This window comes from Littorina saxatilis, linkage group LG3 (genome assembly GCF_037325665.1).
Source record: "Littorina saxatilis isolate snail1 linkage group LG3, US_GU_Lsax_2.0, whole genome shotgun sequence".
NCBI classification, from domain to species: domain Eukaryota; kingdom Metazoa; phylum Mollusca; class Gastropoda; order Littorinimorpha; family Littorinidae; genus Littorina; species Littorina saxatilis.
In genome coordinates, this window is record NC_090247.1 from 36,806,045 (window position 1) to 36,829,805 (window position 23,761).

A 23,761-nucleotide genomic window follows, 5' to 3' on the forward strand; every position below is an offset into this window, starting at 1 on the left:
CCTGTTATTCCCAAACGGTAAACCCAAACAGTCCCAGCTTTCGTTTTGTGCGCCGTTCGGTTCAATTCTTAATCGGTTTGACAGTTTGCTTGAGCACGCACTTCCTCTGGCATCGAGCATGCTTTGTGCCGGTGTTTTGTGGCTCTAGACTTGAAATAATGATTGTCTCAAAGCGACATTGTTGAACGTGGTCAGCCATTCAGTGACAAAGAATCCAGGTATTCCTGGAAGTGGGAATGGCTGGATTTCGTTCCGAAGGCGGAAGGCAAGTCAGAAGAAGTAATGTGCCGATACGGACTATGGACTATGGCATAATTTAGTCGCTCAATTTTCTTTGGGGGAGGGTCATTTTAGGTAAAAAATGTGTGTGTGTGTGTGTGTATGTATTAATGCGTGTGTGTGTGTTTGTTTGTGTGTGTGTGTGTGTGTGTGTGTGTGTGTGTGTGTGTGTGTGTGTGTGTGTGTGTGTGTGTGTGTGTGTATAGAGGCTTTGCCCCTGGACCCCACTAGGGGCCTCATGCGGCCCCCAGACCCCCGCCTTTGTAAGCTGAACTCACTTTTTCCAATGCTAGGCCCTGTCTATCTCACTCCGTTTCCGGCCAGACTTCTTAGCCAAGAATCAGAAGTCAGGATAACCATCTCCGATGGTCTAAGTTATTCCTCTTTATAGGATTCTCGCCACAGGCGACCCAGTCTTATGAATCTGACCAGTTAGATCACTATGCTCCTTCCTGTCTCATACAAGGAGTTAAGATCACAAACAAAAGCTACTCTTATCGTCTTTGTACACAAAGAGAGATAAGGACATAGCTAAGTTGGTGCTAAAATCAGGAAGATTATCTGAAGTCCTCGACTCCGCCTATTGGAGATCGGAGGATGTTTTTATCAACTATTACCTGCGCGACATTTCCAGTGCGCGGCAGGACGGTACCAAGGCGCTACCAGCTATGGTAGCAGCAGGGCAATTGTTGCCTAGCTCATAGGTGAGCACCCCACCACCTTAATTAGCAATCTGCTTTATGTGAATTGGGATAAGATATGTAATTTAATCGAAAATTTTAATAATAAATTTTCATTTGATTAATATACTTACCCAATTCACATAGTAAAGTCCCTCCCGCCTACCCCGCTTTAGATCCCTAAAAATGAGAGGGCGCTTTGAGCGAATGAATACAAGATGGCGGTGAGAGCACGCGTGCGCAATGCATGCTGGGAGGTAGCCTTGACCTGGCGTTGTCATGTGACCGTCAAGGTCGTTCTATTTTTAGGGTTACTTCCCCCCTTACCAGGGTTGAGCGTAGTTTCAGCGTTCTAGCACTAAACTGAAGTAAATTGCTTTATGTGAATTTGGTAAGTATATTAATCAAATGAAAATGTATTATTAAAATGTTCGATTCACACAAAACTTATCTTGATAGAATCAGTTTTTGCCCACTCGTCACGAAGCCGAGCGAATGAATCATTTTTTTTACTTTTTATATTTTACTCAGTATTTTTAATTAAAAAGCAAGGGAAAGCAACTCTTCTACAACCAATAAAAACCTGAGTTATTTCCAGATTTTTCTATTGAAATACACATTTTTCTGTGTATACAAAACTCAGGTGCGACTTTGTGTATGTTTCAGGTTTTTAAGGTGGCAGCCTGTGTGTGACTGGATATTTCAACCCTTTGTTTGGATAAACATTGTGTCAGTTGGGCAATGTTTTGCTGTGTGCGTTTGACCAAGGATTTCAGCACTGTGCACATAGACTGTCAGCTAGGCGAATCCATGTGTGTGTGTGTGTTTGTGACTAAGGATTTCAGCATCTTGCTCAGACAGACATTGTGTTATTAACTTATTTCTACAAATCCATGGAGTGTGCGTGCTGCACACCTTGTTCAGAAAGATGTGTTATTTTTTCATGTCTGGATTCCATGTTTTCAATTGATTTTAAGGGCAGACCGGGTAGGCAAAATGAGTTTTTTTTGGTCTCATCCACCTTTTTGGGGTTGTTGCATTTTTCACACCTTTGAACATCCTGGAATGCATTCAATAATCTGCTTTTGTCATTTTAGACATGTATTCATGTAAATAAAACCATTTTCAAACCGATGTTTTGTTGTTTTTGTCTGTGTTTTATCAAAAAAATCGAAAAAATGGTCAACTTTGGATACTCCGTGCTGGTAAATGTGCGCACATGACATGACCCTTCGCTGTTCAAACTGTGTGGAAATTTCCGTTCTTCAAGATGACGTCATCACCGTTGGGGAATTTCCGTTGACATAGGCACAAAGAGAGAGAATCCGTTCCAACCGAAACCCCGGAATTAATATATGCAAATATATGTAGGTCAAAGGCATTTGGCGCAAGCGCAGTAGACAACTTATCAGTCCCCCGGTGTCAACAAATCCATGACGTTTTCACCGATTCAGCAGCATTTTTCAAAGTTTTGAGCTGCGGAGAACAACCCTAACATTGGAAATGTTCGGCATAGTGGCAAGAAATATCAGAGAAAGATGAACCAGCAGCAGCGAACAGTAGAAGGAAGTAACAACACTCCGAAATGAACCAACATGATCGTATTTAAGCAGACGACATTCTAAGATTCTTGACTCGACGAGGTGGGTTTTGCTTCTTTCTCTTTTCGATCTTGTTTGTTTGACAACGTGATTTATTGCACATCGTTATGTTGTTGTTGTTGTAAGAATGTGTTAGGGTTTGCAGGTAAATGATAAACAGTTTGTGTCTGAAGTATTTTGCGGGTTTCTTGATTTTATTGTTCTTCGCTGGCCAGTCCTTGAGAGCTTACTATGGTGTAACATGTCATCAGTATTCTTTGTCTGGGGTCAAACTGAGAAGCAGCATCTGAGCGATGTACGACTGACACAGTTTCTGTTTCTGGTCATTGACCGTAGGAAAATAAGTACCCTACTAGAGAGCGTTCTCTAATTCTAAAGGATTGGTTTACACCAGCATGGCTGACCAACCTATCATTGACAGCAATATTGTTGTCAAATCTTTTCCATTAACTAAGGTATAAAAAAAATAGATCCAATTTACTTCACCAAAGAAAAAAAAAAGAGTTAAACTAAAGGACTGGGGATGCAACTCATGAATCAAAAGCATAAAGATCACCTGCAAACAGTGCTAGGTTTAGGAAATCTGAAAATGTATACACACACACAGAACACACACACACACACACAAAACAACAGACAAGAAACAAGCAAATACATAGCAAGTGTGATGAAATAAATTAATTTTAAAAGAAAAATATGAAAAGAAAGAAAGAAAGAAAGAAAATAATTCAGCTAGTTTCAGTATTAGTTCCTGTGTGTATGTGATTGTGTGGTTACTCAAATCCCATAGTAAACTTGACATGTACATTTTGTGATAGGGGCCAATTAATGAATGTCTTTTGTGTGTGTGTGTGTGTGTTCGTCAACCGACATATGTGGGTACGAGCCGCTGAGGTGGTTGTAAGAAAACCCGCCTGGTTCAGTGGTTGGGGGCTGATTGGGATTTCTGATTTACCAGCCTACCCAAAAAGTTGAGGTACACCCCATGTAACATGGTCATTTGCAAAATAAAGTACAAGCACTTGTTGACGTTTATATTGAGTCTTAAAATTTGCAGCTTATTACAAACAAAAACCATGGACAGTTGTATCAAATATTAAATCAGTGTTTGTGTATTTATTAGGTTGGAGCAAGGGGAGAGCCAGTCCTCCTGTGGTGGCAGCGAGGAGAAAGATTGACCTGATGGAAAAGTTTGCTAAACCGGAACTACCCTCTTCCACAGCAGAAACATCAGCTTTGCCATCTTCTGACCAACCATAAGAAGATACAGATACTTTGCCATCTTCTGACCCATCACAAGCAGATATGGATACTGGTACTGTGCAACGTCACTCCGCTGACATGTGTTGGGCTTTTGTCAACATTGATCAGCTCAATCTATTGCTGAAAGGTTTATATCCTGTACTGAATGCTTGTCTGATAGCAGTCTGATTATGAAAGAAGGTGATGCATCAGCCCAAGGATTTGCACAGGCCCTGCATCTGGAGTGCATATGAGTGTCCATTCAAGTCTGCAGTTGTTTACTCTTCTCCCGGTGTTTGCAATGCTTCGGGTGGTAAAGTTGCATTTTAAATAATCCGCGTATGACCATGTTGGTACATGGAAAGGGACATTCAGCTTTACAGAAATTTGCTGCAGTGTTAGGATTGAGCACAGAAATACTGTAATTAAAATGTTGCAACTTTTGAATGGCTTGATAGCTTTGTTCCATTTGTGTATATATAATTATGTAATGTTGTTGATGATTTGTGAAGCATCATTTCTATGCAATGGAATAAGAAATCAGTGCATCCGTTGGGTTTTTATGAGTCTGACAGTTTGGTTCTGATCAATATTTTCATATCAGCACAAACACAGATAATTGACTTTTTTAATGTTTTCATATGATTTTTTTTTAAATCAAAAAAATCTGATAATTTGATTATCAAATCATTTCCCCTTCATAGTTAAAGTGTTATTCTGGTTAAAAAAAAACCACCCCATTAATTCAAGCTCTACTGTGGTACTAGTTTACCGGGGTACTAGTGAGACTCTTTTACATGCTGTTTTCTCTACATGTAATTTGAGACAAAATGTGGTAATTAAAATGTTGTAACTTTTGAATGGCAAGATGGATTTGTTCCAATTTTGTATATGTTGTTTATGATTTGTGAAGCACCATTTCTGTGCATGGAATAAGAATACAGTGGATTCCTTGTGTTTTTATGAGTCCGACAGTTTCGTTTTGATTCATATCTGCACTAACATAGATGAGTTTTCAAATGATTTTAAAAAAAAAGTCTGGATAATTTGATCGTCAAATCATTTCCCCATCATAGTAAAGTGGTTATTCTTATAAAAACATATCAATTCAGGCTGCACTGTGCTACTAGTTTGAGGTACTGGTTGGAATCTTTCAAATGCTGTTTTCTCTGAATGTAATTTTCAGACAAACATCTGTAATTAAAATGTTGCAACTTTTGAATGGCTTGATGGATTTGTTTCATTTTTGTTTATGTTGTTTATGATTTGTAAAGCGTCAGTTTTGTGTATGGAATAAGAGTTAAGTGCATTGGTTGGGTTTTTATGAGTCTGACAGTTTGGTTCTGATTCATGTTTTCATATCGGTACAAACAAAGATGGCTGTTTTCATATGATGTATATAAAAAAAATCCTGATAATTTGATTGTCAAATCCTTTTCCCTACATAGTAAAGTGGTCATTCTGATAAAAACATATGAATTCAGGGTGCACTGTGCTACTGGTTTTTTTATGTACTGGTTCAAATCTTTAAAATGCTGTTTTCTCTGAATGTAATTTTCAGACAAAACGCTACAATTAAAATGTTGCAACTTTTGAAAGGCTTGATGGATTTGTTCAGTTTTTGTATATGTTGTTTATGAGTTGTACAGCATCAGTTCTGTGTATGGAATAAGAGTTCAGTGCATTGGTTGGGTTTTTATGAGTCTGACAGTTAGGATTTCATGTATTTTTCTTATCAGAACTGAGCCGGTAACTGAAAATGCTAAATTAAAATAATATATTGCTTAGAAATGCTTTTCGATACACAGAATTATTAAACACACACATATTGCTGCAAAGAAGAAAAATTGGATCAAAACATGCACTGGTTCACAAACTGCAACATTTTAAAAAAAGCACATTTTATAACGTTTTTCTCACATTTTGGTGAATAAAACCCCCAAAAATTGCTTTGCACTCAAAATTTAAAATGGTTTCCCTTAATTAGGTTATTCTGCTTGCAAAAATCAAACAAGCAGCAAGCTGTTTCAAAAAGAAAAAAAAAAAAGTGCTTGCCTACCCTGTCCCCCCTTAACCTGTTCAGCAAAAAACAATCAATCTTTGCATTTGTAGAGTGAAAAAAGAATGAAGAGAGCCTGGTAAAGTGTTTGGGTTTTTCTGAAAAATAAGATAGAAAAAAAGAGAAATAAGTGTGTGTGTGTGTGTGGTGCATTATTGTGAATTAATGTATTTTTTTGCTTTATTATTAAATGGTTGTTTGAAAAAAAGAGTACATGAATTGAATTCAAGAGTTTACGCAACATGGGCAAAAGAAGTGCATATCTAAACTTGGCCAAAAAATGATTGCAACAAATTTCAAACCCAAATTAAAGCATTAATCCCTGTGTCATTTCATTAAAATTTTATATGCCAGAGAAGGCCGTTCACTTAACCTTCAAGATCACCATTTGGATTAAATACTTCTTTTACAGGGATCACATGACCGCCGCTCAAGTAAGGGTAAAAAATCACAATAGGCAAAACTTTGCAACTGTGACATACGAGAAGAAAGTCAAACCAATTATCTACCCTGAACAGATTGTTTTGTTTTGCTACCTTACGTATTTCGCGTGCTATGCTATTCCTACTGATGCAGGTGTCGATCGCAAGAGCGGTCAAAAACGGGACTTTTTGCATCATTTTTTAGGGGTATCATGACAAAAAAGTCTGCACTTTAGCAATGACTTGGTGGATTGCTTTGAAACTTTCAGAATATTTTACCAACATACTCGAAATACTTCGAGCGAAATGATGGATTGTTACAGGTGTTTGTTAAAATGTTATGCAATTTTTCGAAAGAAGTTTTTAATCTCGTCATAGGATTGTTCCCTTGGGTCCAAAAAATGCATGACTTTGTATGTCTTTGAAAATTGATTGATACACACACTGCTAAAGTTTTATGTGCGTGTAAGCACTGACGCAAATTTCCTGGAACGCCGAAGAAGAAGAAGCTGGGCCTGTAAACACAGTACATATTTAAGCGATGATTCTGGTGCCACAGCGATGCCCAGCCAAGCGTGACCGTAGCATGTTTTAAGAGGCACGCAGCGATAACAGCTGTAAGCGCGAAACAGCGTGAACGTTCCATTTTTTCCTCATGTGTTTGCATGACTAGCAAATTAACGCCAGCGGCTACACGCAAGTGAAACTTAGAAAGAATCTGTATCAATCATTTATCTGTAGATATGCAAAGTCATGCAATTTTTGGACACAAGTGAACAATCCTATGACAAGTTTAACAACATTTTTCAAAACATTGCGTCACATCTGGATAAATAACCGTAACGATCCAAACTTTCCCACGAGGTATCTCTAGTATGTCGGTGAAATATTCTGAAAGTTTCAAAGCAATCCACCAAGTCATTCCTAAAATGTAGCGCTTTTTGACATGATACCCATAAAAATTGACGTAAAACGTTCCGTTTTTGCCGCTCTTGCGATCGACACCTACATCAGTAGGAATAGCATAGCACGCAAGGTAGCAAATCAAAACAATCTGTTCAGGGTTGATAATTGGTTTGACTTTCTTCTCGTATGTCAAAGTTGCAAAGTTTTGCCAATTGTGATTTTTTGTCGATTTTTCATTCGGCTCTTCCGTTTTTGTCTGGTAGATTTTGACGGTACCCTTACTTGAGCGGTGGTCACGCAATCCCTGTACAAGAAATATTTAATCCAGAAGGTGATCCTGAAGGTTAAGTAAACAGCCTTAACTGGCATATACAGTTTTACTTAAATGACACAGGAATTAATGCTTTAATTTGGTTTGAAATTTGTTGCAATAATTTTTTGCCCAACTTTAATTCAAGTTTTAAATGTTGAATTTTTCCAGAACATTAGTAACCAGTGTTTGGTTACATTTCAGTGTGATGTCTGTGAAGTCAAAACCCATTTGTGTTGTGCTCCATGTCAAGTTTTTCTGTGTGGTGTCATGAATTGTGCTGTGATAATTTAACTTTGTTTGTGCTTTATTTCACGATTTTGAAGGAATACAAAACATTCCAATTAATTCTGGAGTAGTGTTTCAGAGTTTGTGTGAGAGAGAGATAGAGTGTGTGTGTGTGTGTGTAAAGACACGTGATGTCTGTGTGTGTGTACATTGTCAATTATCAAGACTTAACAGGTCTTCATCATAAATGCTTCCTCACATCCGCAACACACTGATCCATTGAAAAGAAAGAGACTCATGAAGACATTATTCTAAAACCAGTGTCTAGCGCTTGTCCAATCATTCACTCACTCACATGCACCCTCACAGTGTCCAAAGGAGAAAAAAAAAGTGTCAGTTCATATGCATGCATTCGTCTTGACTCGGACGACGACTGAAGAAGCCACAGCTAAAAACAAAAACAAATATAGAAAACAAGCCAAACGAAACAAAAACAAAACAAACTGTCACTTAAATACATTAAAAAAAGACAATCAAAAGTACTGCTACTGACGGGCGGGGATGTAGCTCAGTCGGTAGCGCGCTGGATTTGTATCCAGTTGGCCGCTGTCAGCGTGAGTTCGTCCCCACGTTCGGCGAGAGATTTCCGAACACCCCCGTGTGTACACGCAAGCACAAGACCAAGTGCGCACGAAAAAGATCCTGTAATCCATGTCAGAGTTCGGTGGGTTATAGAAACACAAAAATACCCAGCATGCTTCCTCCGAAAGCGGCGTATGGCTGCCTAAATGGCGGGGTAAAAACGGTCATACACGTAAAAGCCGTGGGAGTTTCAGCCCATGAACGAACAAACAAACTGCAACTGACATGTTTCTGGAAAATCAATACTATTTTGCAAGTGATCTTTTTAAACAAAATAACAATCTGTTGGCACCAGTGTGCTGCTAGTGCTACATACTCTAGCAATTCGAATTTGTAACTGACACCTTAAATACAGCAGGTTACCTTAAATTGGGTATCGATTCAAATCAGTATCTTGCCATGACGACGTGAACTCAGATATTAAAGATGCCTTCTGTATCGCAACATGAAAACCACCTCATACCTGTCCAGGTATTTAGATGTGATAGCGGCATATTCCTCCACTTCCGTCGCGATATAACCTTGAATGGTTGAAAACGACGTTAAACACCAAATAAAGAAAGAATTCCTCCACTTCAACACATACCAAAAATCAATAGCATGGCTGCTCCCCGTGCAGTGGGAATTTTGTCGCTGGATTAACTTGGCAGATATTAATGGTGTTGGTACAAACTTAACTCCGCAAACAAAAAGACCCACAGCACAGAAAGCAGCCAGGATGTTCTTTATTCTTTTCTTTATTTGGTGTTTAACGTCGTTTTCAACCACGAAGGTTATATCGCAACGGGGAAAGGGGGGAGATGGGATAGAGCCACTTGTCAATTTTTTCTTGTTCACAAAAGCACTAATCAAAAATTTGCTCCAGGGGCTTGCAACGTAGTACAATGTATTACCTTACTGGGAGAATGCAAGTTTCCAGTACAAAGGACTTAACATTTCTTACATACTGCTTGACCAAAATCTTTACAAAAATGGACTAAATTCTATACAAGAAACACTTAACAAGGGACTGGTAAAAAGAGAAACAGAATCCGTTAGTCGCCTCTTACGACATGCTGGGGAGCATCGGGTAAATTCTTCCCCCTAACCCCCGGGGGGTAGCCAGGCTGTAGATTTGTGTTATCTGTCCAAGTAGAAGGATGATCTTTTCCATGTGTAAGCCTGGACAGATCCGTGCTGCTGTACGTTATCGCTTACATGGGAAGGAAGGTAGGCCTACATGTACAATGGAATTTGTATATTGTACTACGTTGCAAGCCCCTGGAGCAATTTTTTGATTAGTGCTTTTGTGAACAAGAAACAATTAACAAGTGGCTCTATCCCATCCCCCCCCCCCCCCCCCCCCCCCGGGGCCCTTTCCCCGTCGCGATATAACCTTGAACGGTTGAAAACGACGTTAAACACCAAATAAAGAAAGAAAGAAAGAAAGTGGAATTTGTATTTCAAGACCCTCCAGTATAAGACTCGCTCTACTATAAGACCTCATTTCTATTACGTGTTCTTCATAGTGTCACTACATTTACCTCCGTATCAAGACTCCCTCTGTAAAGACCTACATTTCTCAGATAGTACTAAAGGTCTAAACACAAAGGTACCACTGTACCTTTGCTTCGTTTGAAGAAATGTCACTCAAAAGTACACAGAATGAAATAGACTGTTTAGCCTTTTTTCGTGGAACGTTCAACTTCAAACTACAGTTCAAGTCAGTTAAATTAAAAATAGATCTAAGGTGGAAAATTACAACAAAAACAAGACAGACAACCAGAGAGAGAGACAAATATTTGGAGATCGTCAGACAAACACAATAAAAAATGTGCACACACGTAGCAGTCTTTTAGCTTCTATCATTTGCTCACCACAGTTAAGGTAATTTAAACCCTGTATGAAGAGTCATTCCCTTGAAAAAAAACCTATGACCAAGTTGCTCTCACGAGAATAATTCCCGATCCCCTCTTTGTCAAACACACGATCCACTTCACTCTCCTTCGTGTATGTATTTTTCCCGAATAAATAAATAAATTACAGTTAAATTGTAACATAAGACTAAGAGTGAGCAGGACGGCCACTTAGGCCAGTACTTCCCAACAACAGCACAGACACAAGGCTCGCCCTTTTCCTTTCTAAGGATGTAAGCGGAACAGTTTCATCATGCTGCAAATGGTAGCTAGGTCTGTTCGCTTTGACTGTGACATACTGATTAGCCTCACTACAGTACTACACACGACAATCTTTAGACTTCCGGCTGAAATCAGATTTTCTATCTTTTTATACCTTCTCTTTCTTTTCTTTTCTTTTCTTTTCTTTTTTAATATTTTTTTTTTTACATTTAGTCAAAATGTTTTAACATAGAGGGGGAATCGAGACGAGGGTCGTGGTGTATGTGTGTGTGACTGTGTGTGTGTGTGTGTGAAATTTTACATGAGAGTTCCTGGGTATGATGTCCCCAGACATTTTTTTATTTTTTTTTATAAATGTCTTTGATGACGTCATATCCGGCTTTTTGTAAAAGTTGAGGCGGCACTGTCACCCCCTCATTTTTCAATCAAATTGATTGAAATTTTTGTAAAGCAATCTTCGACGAAGGCCGGACTTCGGTATTGCATTTCAGCTTGGTGGCTTAAAAATTAATTGATGACTTTGGTCATTAAAAATCTGAAAATTGTAATAATTTTTTTATATAAAACGATCCAAATTTACGTTCATCTTATTCTACATCATTTCCTGATTCCAAAAACATATAAATATGTTATATTTGGATTAAAAACAATCTCTGAAAATTAAAAATATAAAAATTATGATCAAAATTAAATTTACGAAATCGATTTAAAAACAATTTCATCTTATTCCTTATCGGTTCCTGATTCCAAAAACATATAGATATGATATGTTTGGATTAAAACACGCTCAGAAAGTTAAAACGAAGAGAGGCACAGAAAAGCGTGCTATGCAGCACAGTGAAACCACTACCGCGCTAAACAGCCTCGTCAGTTTCACTCCGTTTTGCACAAGCGGCGGACTACGGTCATTGTGAAAACATGCAGTGCGTTCAGTTTCATTCTATGAGTTCCACAGCTTGACTAAATGTAGTAATTTCGCCTTACGCGACTTGTTATTCTGGCAATGGTGAGCTTCAAGATACAAACAGGGCAGTTTGTGTGATCCATCCTAAAAATCAAAATGTTTTTTTTTTTAACCACAGGCCACTTTGACTTTTTCAGTCACGTATCCTTGTTCGGATATCTGAACAACACAAATCACCGAACAACGTTTTTGGGTTTGAAGATGACTTCTCTTCCCGGGTTCGTATACCCAGCACGGTTACTGGTCCATTTTCATGTCATTTGAATATCACATGATACTGTCATTTTTACATTTAGTCAAGTTTTGACTAAATGTTTTAACGTAGAGGGGGGAATCGAGACGAGGGTTGTGGTGTATGTGTGTGTGTGTGTGTGTGTGTGTGTGTGTGTGTGTGTGTGTGTGTGTGTGTGTGTGTGTCTGTGTGTGTGTGTAGAGCGATTCAGACTAAACTACTGGGCCGATCTTTATGACATTTGACATGAGAGTTCCTGGGTATGATATCCCCGGACGTTTTTTTCATTTTTTCGATAAATACCTTTGATGACGTCATATCCGGCTTTTTGTAAAAGTTGAGGCGGCACTGTCACACCCTCATTTTTCAATTAAATTGATTGAAATTGTGGCAAAGCAATCTTCGACGAAGGCCGGGGTTTGGTATTGCATTTCAGCTTGGTGGCTTAAAAACTAATGAGTGAGTTTGGTCATTAAAAATCGGAAACTTCTAATTAAAATTATTTTTTTTATTAAACGATCCAAAAACAATTTCATCTTATTCTTTGTCATTTTCTGATTCCAAAAACATAGAAATATGTTATATTTGGATTAAAAACAATCTCAGAAAGTTAAAACGAAGAGAGGTACAGTAAAGCGTGCTATGAAGCACAGCGCAACCTCTGCCGCGCCAAACAGGCTCGTCACTTTCACTGCCTTTTGCACTAGCGGCGGACTACGTTCAGTTTCATTCTGTGAGTTCGACAGCTTGACTAAATGTAGTAATTTCGCCTTACGCGACTTGTCAAGTTCTTTTTTTCGATAAATATCTTTGGTGACGTCATATCCGGCTTTTTGTAAAAGTTGAGGCGGCACTGTCACACCCTCATTTTTCAATTAAATTGATTGAAATTTTGGCCCAGCAATCTTCGACAAAGGCCGGACTTCGGTATTGCATTTCAGCTTGGTGGCTTAAAAATTAATCAATGACTTTGGTCATTAAAAATCTGAAAATTGTAAAAAAAAAAAATTGTTTTTAAAACGATCCAAATTTACGTTTATCTGATTCTTCATCATTTTCTGATTCCAAAAACATATAAATATGTTATATTTGGATTAAAAACAAGCTCTGAAAATTAAAAATATAAAAATTATTATTAAAATAAAATTTCCGAAATCGATTTAAAAACAATTTCATCTTATCCCTTGTGGGTTCCTGATTCCAAAAACATAAATATATAGATGTGATATGCTTGGATTAAAAACACGCTCAGAAAGTTAAAAAGAATAGAGATAAAGAAAAGCGTGCTATCCTTCTCAGCGCAACTACTACCCCGTTCTTCTTGTCAATTTCACTGCCATTGCATCGAGCGGTGGACTGGCGATGCTACGAGTATACGCTCTTGCTGTAAAAATGCAGTGAGTTCAGTTTCATTCTGTTAGTTCGGCAGCTTGACTAAATGTTGTAATTTCGCCTTACGCGACTTGTTTTTCTTTGGAAGTATAGCGTCAATATGTGGACATTCAAATCAAATATTCACATTTCTATATATATTCATATAGTTTTGGCACAATCGGTTTGGGTTCTTTTGCCGGCAACGCGCAATGAAAGGACCCGAGAGTATGACCATATCTTTGGCATATTCTTTGAGTTTCTGTAGAAAGTAAAAGATTTGTCTTTCTTCGAGTTACTGCATGTAGAAACTGAAAGTGAAGTGAAGTCTTATCTTTCTTCGAGTTACTGTAGAAAGGAAAGTCTTGTCTTCCTGCGAGTCACAGTTTTTTTTTTTTATTATTTTTTTTTTAATTTTTTTTTTTTTTTTAATTTTTTTTTTATTTTTTTTTTTATTTTTTTATTTTTTATTTTTTTTTGACCTCAGTTGCATGCAGGATGCTTCAACCCATATTTTTGCCCGATTTTTGTAATTTTTTTTTTTTTTTTTTTTTTTTTTTTTCTTTAAGGCGGGGAGCATCCTTCTTCCTTGGTCTCTTTCTGTATAACATAATCAACTTTATATTATACAAAACATAAATTTCTGTCTAATGTTTAACTCTAATTCCAATAAAATACGTAAGTCTAACTTCTTCCCATACTTAAATTTTCCTATGGTCATTTTTGTTATCAAAATACAATAATTTATAAAGTAAATTTGATCGTTTTTTAAATTTTCATTCCAAAAACCAAATAATATATCTGTTTCATTCAAAGTTATATTATAATAAATTTGCTTAAAAATAAAGTCTTTACATAGTTTCCAAACGTTCCTCACCTCTTGACAATGAAAAAAGAAGTGCTCAAGTGTATCCAGTTCATTACAAACTTCACAATTATTAGTTTGACATAAACCCATCTTGTTTAGTAAAATATTCGTTGGGTAAATTCTGTGTAAAATTTTCCAATGAAGCAGACGCAGTCGTTCTTCTTTTGTACAATTAACAGCTAACAGCCAGTGTCTTGATTCCAGAACAATATTATGCTTTCTTTGCCAAAAAGAACAGGCGCTCGGAGTTTGTACCTCGAAATTAACCAAAACAGTTCTTATTTCCCTTGGTGTAATATTACCAATACGAGTCAAACCCTGCAACAGAACATATCGGTATGGCAATGCGTTAATCAGTTTTGTTTTAAGTGCTGTACATAACGCATTATACTCAAATTGTCTGGCTGGTTTATAAGCAACCTTTTGACATAATTCTTCAAATGAAATCATGTCACCGATTTCATTCATGACATCCTTTACATGATAAATATGACATTTAATAAAATCTTTGAAAAAGAGGCATTTATGTTTATATTGTATATTCATGTTGTTCCATATACATTGATTCATCAATGGAACAGGTGTGGCATCATACTTTTCATACAAAATGTGTTTGTTGTCTAGCCAGGTTAACAATACTTGTCTCCAAAAGACCGATCTGCAGTTAACAACGCCAACCAGCTTCTTGGAGGATGCATTAGAGTCAAAACAGGACAAACCATTACCCAAACTTGAAAAAACATATCTAGGAGTGACAGACCAGTAATTGTCTGTAGAGTTCTGCAGACCAATAGCCCACGACATCATAAATGAGTTGTGCATATCCACAACATTTATCATATTTAATCCACCATCATCTTTTAATTTACACATAATTGTTCGTTTTACTTTTTCAAACGCCCGTGTATTTGAATATTTTTTCTTCCAAATAAACCTGAACAAAATGGAATTAATTTGATGTAAAACATGATAAGGCACTGCTAGAGACTGGAAGATATAAACGAACTGAGATATAAGAAAGGTTTTAACAATGCAAATTTTACCTTTTATACTTAAGTTTCTTTTGGACCAATTAAAAATTATTTGTTGCATACGTTGAATTTTCTTAGACCAGTTGTCTTCAATTGATGACGCAGGTATATTGTTTGAAAAAACAATTCCAACGATTTTTACTTTCCGTTTCCATTTAAGACCAAAATATTGGTCAGTACAGTATTTGTTTGACCCAATCCACATGGCTTCAGTTTTATTTACATTCACTTCTAAATTGGAAACAGCTTTAAACATGTTTAAAATATGTAAAGCTCTTTCCAGATCTCTTTGATCATGTAAAAAAAGGGTGACATCATCGGCATATAAGAGCAGTTTTAGGACCCTCATTGGTGATACCTCAAAAGGTGACATGGGTAGCCGGATACCCTCAACATCTTCATCTGAACGAATCTTAATTGCTAACAATTCAAGGGCTATAATAAATGCCATCGGCGAGAATGGGCATCCTTGACGGATGCCTGATTCCACAGGGAAATGCTCAGATATCCACCCTGTATAATTAATACAACTTTGACTGTTATTCATGATAACCGAAGCCCATTTCTTAAAATTGTCTCCAAAAACGAGTCACAGTTACTGCAGAAAGTAAGTTCTCCTCTTTCCTACTTACACAGCACAAGAGTTTCTTCTTCCTCTTGTTTTCTTGCATCTGAAAGTCAAGTCAAAGAATTTACACTCCAACAGTCGTGACTACTTTTCGGTTTCTGCGAGTCGGCTGTCACGTGACGTTTGGCTTCTTGCCTTGTCTGGACACGATTACCTCCCCGTTGCGGAAGCGGAAGCTGAGAGCCGTCGCTTCCGACTTGTCAGACGATCTGGAGAATACATGCGCACCCTTACCACCCCGTTCGCTGCTGAGAAATGGGTAGCCACCCCTTTCCGTCAACGTTTCATCCTCTTCCGCCAAAGCACCACCCGCTGAACCGTGACGACGCGGTGGATAGTTTCTCATGTCCAATCTGAAAGTGGGCGGTCTGTTCTGAGGGCGGTAAGGGTGCTTCTCCACGACAGGCTTCACCGGCACATTATCCCACTGGTCGTTCTTAGGAGGGTTGGTGGCAGCATCGTTTTCCGCAGAGGCGCTCTGTTCGCCGAACACCTGCAGCTTATTGAACTTCTTCAGCAGAAACTTGCTGCCCGGAGACCCGACGTTAGAGTCATAAGCGCTGTAGTCGCCGATGGTGACCGAAGTACCAGGGTCAGCGCTGGCCGGAGGAGTCCAGTTAGGAGCGGAGGTGACTCGCTGCAGACGGTTGCTGTGCGAAGAACCGAGCGTGGCGTTGTTGCTAGCCAGGGACACACTTCCGGGGCCTCTGTAGGTCTGCGCCGCCTGGTGACCGTGGTCTTGACCTTGGCCGTTCTGACCTTGATCTTGACCTTGAGCGTTCTGACCTTGAACGTAGAACTGGGTCCTGGTCTTGTCGGACTGCGGGCGGGTGCCGAACATGACCCGCCTAATGCCAGTGTAGACGTCGGATGTGGGGGCATGGCTCTTTCTGTCGGGTTCCATGCACAGGTTGACAACAGAGGCTTTGAGGGGTTTGACTTCGCCGCCCTGCCCCACTTTCTCCCCTGCCGCCCTGGCTGCAGCTTCAATCCTTACCCGGTGCAGTTCGTCGTCCCCCTGCACGACCACATAGTTCGCGTCTTCAGCATCGTCTTGGTTCCCACTGTTGGCCTTATTCCGCGGCTTCGCCGTGTTCGCCGGGTTGGCAGGAGGACTGATGGACTTGGCAGCAACGGCCAGAGTGTGATTACGGATGGGCAGTGACATTCTCTGCTGTTTCCCGGACCTGGCGGACACCAAAAGCCCTGGAGTGGACACGTTTAAACCTCTTGCTAAGTTTTGCTTGGGCGCGCTGTGGAGAGGAGGGGAGAGCTCCTGGAGTTGCTGCTGCCACTTTGGGTACGTGTCCAGCCTGTTGACGACCACCTCCCTGTTCATGGCCCTCAGGTGAAGCGTGGAGATCTGCTGCAGGCGGTAGCGATCCCTGTCGATCATGTCCTCCTTCAGGTCGCAGGGCTCCTGAACGGTCGGGGACCTCAGCTCCCAGTAGGCTTCCGGGTAGTCGTCGTAAGTCGGAGTCACCGGCTTCTCCACCTTGACGGGTTGGCCCCGTGGGAAGACCTCCGGAGCTCGTTCCGGACCATATCTTAGGTGATGCTGAGGGCTGGGGCCCATCAACAAGCTGAGTTCGTCTCCGTTTCTTAACGAGTGGACGGACGAAGCTCCTCTGCTGTAAGAGAGACTTACTACCCCAGCATCACCACCACCACCACCTTCGATCGGCGGGAGAGGATGGTCCTTGATCAGTCGCACCTCCTTGTGGCCGAACTTCACGCCAGCTTTCTCGTGTTGTTCGTTCTTAGAGTCGCTGCCCCTGAGGATGGGTTTGAGCTTCTTGGTGTTGAAGGCGCTGTTGAGGTTCTCGAGATTGCTGACGTCTTGCAGGCTGGCGGAGCGGCGTACAGAGTTCTGGGTGAGTGCTGCTGGGTCTTGCTGGCGGAAAGTCACCAGGTCACGGTAGCTGCTGTGCTGCGTCTGCTCGCCCAGCGGTCGGAACTGCACCTGGAAGCATACAAGGACTGCGGTTTGGATGGACACGATAACTGAACACTTGGCTTGTCAGATAGACTGATAGACAGACAAACAGACAGGCAGACAGGCATGCAGCTAGGCAGAACATCAGACAGCCAGTCAGTCAGAGATATCGATAAAATAGTGTGGTTTGGGTGGACAAGATAATTGAACACTTGGCCTGTCGGATAGACTGATAGACAGACAAGTAGCCAGTTAGGCAGACAACCAGAAAGCCAGATACAGATACACAAGATGGCAGCTAGGCAGACAACCACACGTCCAGTCAGTCAGAAATATGGATAGAATCTAGTCAGCAGCACAATGGGTTCACTGCCGGACAACTGATTCGACAATAAAGTTGTACACTTGCACAAGACGTAAATATACCATCTTCTATCATGTACTATTTAAAGAGAATCTTTCCACAAGGGAACATACAAAAAGTAAAGAGATTTGCAGTTTTCTGCGCAGAGTCGGAATTTTGATGGGAATTAATTTTGCGGATTGACACGGATGTCACCTACCAAATGAATTCAGAAAACATTTCCAACTGTGCCCAGAAAGCGACCGGTTTTTAGAGTTTGGGATGTGTTTACAAGTGGAGTGGCGTTCTTTTAACGTGCACTTGAAAAAGTCGAGTCGGATTTATGTGGATTTTGAAAAATGGCCAGCATAGGTACCCAACAATTACAACTACTGCTACTACTACTGAAAGTTGCTGCTGCTGCTGATGATGATGATAGCGATGATGATTAGAAGCGACTGCTGTTATTTCTGATCTTTGCTCAGTGATCATAATGATGTTGACGACGACGATGACGATGATAATGAGGATGACGATGGTGATGATCATGAGGAGGAGGAGGAGGAGAAGAAGCAGGACGAAGACAACGACGACGACAAGGAGGAGGAGAAGGAGGACGACGATGACGACGACGACGATGATGATGATGACGACAAAAATTATGACGATTGACGAATCATTAGTATGTGTAGTACCTCTGAGGAATTTGAAGAAGACTGCAAGGACGGTAACCTGGCTCCGGTGGGATGGCTGATGCTGAGTGAGGTGAGTAGCATCCCCTTTTGCCTCTTGGACTCAGACAGCATGGAGTACAGCTCACGTGGGTTGGTGACGTCATGGTTCTTGAACAGAGCGTGGTTGCCTAGTAGCGGGGCCGGCAGAACGGCCCGAAAGCTCACATGATAATCTGAGGCCCTCTCAACCATCTTGGATTTTAGTCTTTTTGTTTGTTCGAGCTTTTCACCACTGAGAAACGTTTTACGAAATGGCTCAAAGCTTTGTATGGCTTCATGATCCTTTCTGATGTCTCTTTGTTGGACGGTTTAGGTGTGATCCTCTTTTTTAGAATCCATCTGGAACAAAAGGGTACGATCAAATGTTAATCAATAGATTAAAAAGATTAACAGCTATTGTGTTTTCAGCGGCGTAGCAATAGGGTCCGATATTTAGACGAGACAAGTATAATGCCAACGAGTCGAAGCATTATACTTGTTCGAGTCTAAATAGAATAGCTATATAGATGGATAAAGGAATAACAAATAAAATAAATACAACATATGGAAAGTGTCCCTTGGGCGTGCCATTTCCGGAAGAGCTTGTTTCACAAATGACATGTAATTTTTCTTCTTCCAGGAATAATTGTTTTCTCTTGGCGGATTTTATTATTATTATTTTATTATTATTCCGAATAACGTAACAGTTATTGTTCAATTTGTAGGCATTGTTGGATGCGTTCAGCGAGTTACATCGGGTATGGTATAAAAAGAAAGTTCACATTCGTAGGAACAGCACAACTGACTTATATCGTCATATAATTTTGAGGCAGACCTAAAGATACATTTCTGTTTTGTAAAGACAGGCAACTAAGTATTTGTTCTTGTTCTTGTTCTTATTCACTAATTCTTCACAGGGTGTTAAATGTGAATTTCATCTTCCAAGCAATTTGTCTACGCCCCAGAGCGCTAGTACGTAGGTACACGTACAATACCCGCCACACAATTCTAGACGTGGCCGCCAGGGCAGATTAACCTGCGCTAATCTGCGATGGATTAAATGCTCGTGTTTTTTTGGTGTTTTTTTTTTTTACCTCTACAGAAGCATTTGGGATGATCAGATTAGTCCTTCAATCTTATACAGCCATATGTATCCGCTTCACCTGTTTGTCAACTTCTCTCTCTTAATCCTCTTCACGCTGTATTGTTAGTTTGTTGTGCCCCATTTTCCGCTGAGGGAAAGAAAAATAATGTGATTTTGGAAATGGATTGCTCACAATGTATGCGAGTATTTCGAGTAAAATTGATTACTGTTACGTGAGGAGAAACTTACCTGTAACAATTTCTGTATCACTGGCAAAATGAACGCCTAAAAGTAAGTTAAAGTCAATAATCATAAAATGTGAATTCCAACCAAAATCAGTAAACTCAATGGGTATACAATTTTAATTCTAAGAGAAATTTCAGATTTACCAGAAGACTGTTAAATTGGCATGTTTTAATTGAATTTGTCTGTTGGTTACGGAGTCAAAGTGAGAAAGAAAATAAAACATCACAACTAGAAAATAATACTTACATAGCAACGGTTGTCTACTTCCCAAATTAAAATTAAGACTACGAGTAGGCTAATTGAAATACTTTGACCGAAGATTGTAATCTGTACAGACTTTTTTTTCCAGAATGCTAAACCACAGTCTGCTTAAAAACTCGCCGTTTACAGTCGCTGTTCCCAGTTCATTCCTTTCAGATTTCCATTCTGTATGCGTGAATCATAGTCACCGTTTTCGCCTTAACACTCAAATCCATGAACACGGACACAGACCACCCCTCCCACCCCCTCCCGGCCACGGACTCCCCCCACTCCTCACACGTAAACAACCAACCACACAGCCACCCCCACTCAGTTACATTACCACACGCATATATCTTGACAAAAGAAACAAAAAGCCTTCAGATTTGACAACTGTGAAACTGATATAACATTGTGTGCATTCAAAGCCTGTCTGCCTTGCCTGTTATTGAAGCGCTTTCAATCCGTGTTGTTCAAGCAGTGTTTGTCGACAGTTTCAATTGCATGTGCTACAAATAACAAAGAGTGAAAGACAGCTATTAATGTTATGTTTATTTTGTGAATGTGTTTCTGTCGTGGATCATAAATCGCAAAGAAATAACTGTGAAAGACGACACTTTTTAGTGGCAGTGACTGTCTGTCAGTGCTCTGTATGTCGTTTTCTATATCTGTCCGTCTTTCCCCAATTGTTTGCTAGCAGCACAGGTGTAAAAATAACCCAAAAGATGTAACGCAATGCAGCTGACGATTTTTATAGTACTAATTTTCCCTATTAGCTCGAGTGTCCCGGTGGCTTGTTGGAAAGCTCTTCGTCTCACACACAATGATCTCGGATTCGATACAGGAGTCTCGGGTTCGATACTCGGCATCGGCAGGTATTTTTTCATCCCATTATGGTGTGGGTGATGGTCCACCCCTGGGCTTCGGGGAAGTAGTCGTAGACCATACACCTGAATAGATGCTAAATACTTACACCAGCCGCAGCGATGCTAGTTGGTCATTGAGTTGAAGCCCATTATTTTTGTACTGACAATGCTGAAATAAATTGTGTAATGCACAATTGACCTTTAACTATCACCAAAAGAAAAACTAAACCATCGCCACCATTAAAAATCGGCGAGAAAAAGCAAAACAACAACAACAATAACATTAATCTGTCTCAAATCACCACAGGAAGTACATAATTCGGTTAGGGATGTGGAATAGAGACAACACACTGGTAATATTTATAGATTAGTTTTCAGGTATTGAAATCTTCAACGCTGTACTGTGTTGAAGGCATTTTCCTTGCTCGATGTCTTTTGCGTCTTTCAATTTCTTTGCACCTGGCAGCAGTGGAGCTTTCTGGCACTTGTTAAATTGCAGATTTAACACGATCCAAAAGAATTCGTCTACTAGACATACGCGTACACATCAGCATTGCCATTGGAACAATAAGACCAAGATCTGAAACCCGGATTCATACATTTAAAGAGGAGACCTGTTCCCCCTTATTCCCTTTCATGTAATTATTCGCATAGTCATGAAGTTATTTAAGAATTAGTCACAGCATGTGCGACTCAACAATACAACAGCAAATATCCCTTGAAGTTCGGTGAATATGATAGTGCCATTTTAAAGGCGTTTTGTAAATCGCCACATCTCCGTCGAGGTTTTAACATGGATACAAGGGGACATTTACCAAGAGTCTACAGCCTGGGTGATGGCTTTTGACTGTTCAGAGGAACTGGCGATAGGTATAAACCGTCGTCTGCTACGAGAACCACGACCTTGCGTGACCCTGCTTCCGGGCTTTTCTTTTTTCAAACTTTCAAAACTTCGAATTGTACTGATCTTGTCTTGATGAAAAATTCTCTGTAGTCTCTAATCGCCCCCCCTCCCCGTGGTATAGCGGTGTGGGACCTGAACTACAAGACGCCAAGCGGGAGAGGAGGAGGGCGGAGCGTCAGTGGCGCGCCACAGGTCTAACCGTGCACCGGCAAGTATTTCAGGCGGCCAGAAACGGGGTCATCGCCATCGTCGACCATGCTAAGTCTGCATTCTTCTCATCCAAAATACTCGCATGCACCTCAGTCAAACAGCTGTTTAGTGTCACCAATGACATCTTAGGCAAGGTGACTTGTTCCCCTCTTCCCACTATGTTCTCTGTACATGAGCTTCCCCAGAAGTTCGCTGACTTTTTCACTGCGAAGATCGCGCTTATTCGCGAGAAGCTTGATTCTGCTGTTGTCCCGCCTTCACCGGTTGCCGATAGGATGTATTGTGGTCCAGCCCTGCAGCGTTTTGAGCCTGTCACCAGCGAGTTTGTAAAAAAGGTGTGTTTAGGCGCTAGTCCGAAAACGTGCGAGCTTGACCCCATTCCGTCCTCTCTGCTGTGTGATTGTATTGATGACCTTCTTCCATACCTCACTCACGTCATCAACGACTCTCTGACTTCCGGCTCATTCCCAGATGAATTCAAACCTGCAATAGTTAGGCCCCTCATCAAAAAACCTTCACTTGACAAGAATTCCTTGAAAAACTTTAGGCCCGTTTCGAACTTGTCATTCCTTTCAAAAATCACTGAAAAAATTGTCCTTTCACAACTTCTCACTCACCTAGAGCAAAACCACCTTCTCAACACCCATCAGTCTGCATACAGGAAAAACCATAGTACTGAGACAGCACTTCTGAAGATTGTAAACGACATCCTTCTTAGCTTTGACGAAAATCAGGTCTCCATTCTAACACTACTGGACTTGTCTAGCGCATTCGATACGATAGACCACGAAATTCTGCTCCACAGGCTTCAGCACTCCTTTGGTGTTCATGATCTGGCCCTGTCCTGGGTTCGTTCGTACCTTACTAACCGGACGCAGACCGTTTGTGTCAACGGCATCAAATCTCAACCTTCAGCTCTCCAATACGGTGTCCCGCAAGGGTCCGTGCTTGGCCCCATACTTTTCGTTCTATATGCCTCCCCTGTGTCCGATGTTATCAGTCGCCATGCGTTGTCGCACGAGAGTTTCGCTGATGATACACAGCTTCATCAGTCTGCCCCCCTTGCTGAAGTTGACGATCTGGTATCTCGGACACAGGATTGCATTGCGGACCTCAGTGATTGGATGTCTTTAAACAAACTCCAGTTAAATAGTGACAAAACCGAAGTTATGCTGGCCTGTCCCAAGAAATTTCTCAATCACCCTTCTCTTCCTGCCTCTCTCACTGTCAACGAACTACCTATCTCTTTCTCTCCGTCTGTCCGCAGCCTTGGCGTCACTCTCGATCCAACTCTCTCTTTCCAAAAACACATCTCTAACATCTGCAAGTCCGCCTATCTAGAGCTGCGCAAGATTAGTTCAGTCCGTCACTACCTCACCGCTGATGCAACCAAAACGTTAGTGTGTTCTTTAGTCCTCTCAAAGATAGATTATTGCAATTCTCTTCTGGCCGGTCTCCCTAAGTACCTTTTAGATAGACTTCAAAGGATCCAAAATAACGCTGCCCGCCTGGTCTTCAAATCTTCCAAGTATGAACACGCCACACCCCTTCTTCACTCTCTACACTGGCTGCCAATCACTAAAAGGATCGAATACAAACTCTCCTCTCTTTCTTTTGCCGTCGTTTCTGGTTCTGCCCC

General features: G+C 40.5%; 2 protein-coding genes across 4 annotated transcripts in view; one reads left to right on the forward strand and one right to left on the reverse strand.

Annotated features, from left to right (window-relative positions):
- Nucleotides 1–1,930, forward strand: part of LOC138962267 (mediator of RNA polymerase II transcription subunit 12-like) — a 53,385-nt gene extending 51,455 nt beyond the window's left edge. For all 3 annotated transcript variants that reach the window (XM_070334014.1, XM_070334015.1, XM_070334016.1), the window contains exon 12: nucleotides 1,626–1,930. The gene's annotated coding sequence lies outside the window, so the exon portion shown is untranslated. The remainder of the gene's footprint in view (nucleotides 1–1,625) is intronic.
- Nucleotides 1,931–13,686: 11,756 nt separating this feature from the next.
- The window catches only part of LOC138962269 (uncharacterized), a 14,980-nt gene continuing 4,905 nt past the window's right edge, over nucleotides 13,687–23,761 (reverse strand). Inside the window, exons 2-3 of the mRNA XM_070334018.1 lie at nucleotides 18,555–18,932; nucleotides 13,687–17,543 (exon numbers count right to left, since the gene is read on the reverse strand). Coding sequence (XP_070190119.1) covers nucleotides 15,693–17,543; nucleotides 18,555–18,785 — 2,082 coding nt within the window. The 5' untranslated portion in view covers nucleotides 18,786–18,932 and the 3' untranslated portion in view covers nucleotides 13,687–15,692. The remainder of the gene's footprint in view (nucleotides 17,544–18,554; nucleotides 18,933–23,761) is intronic.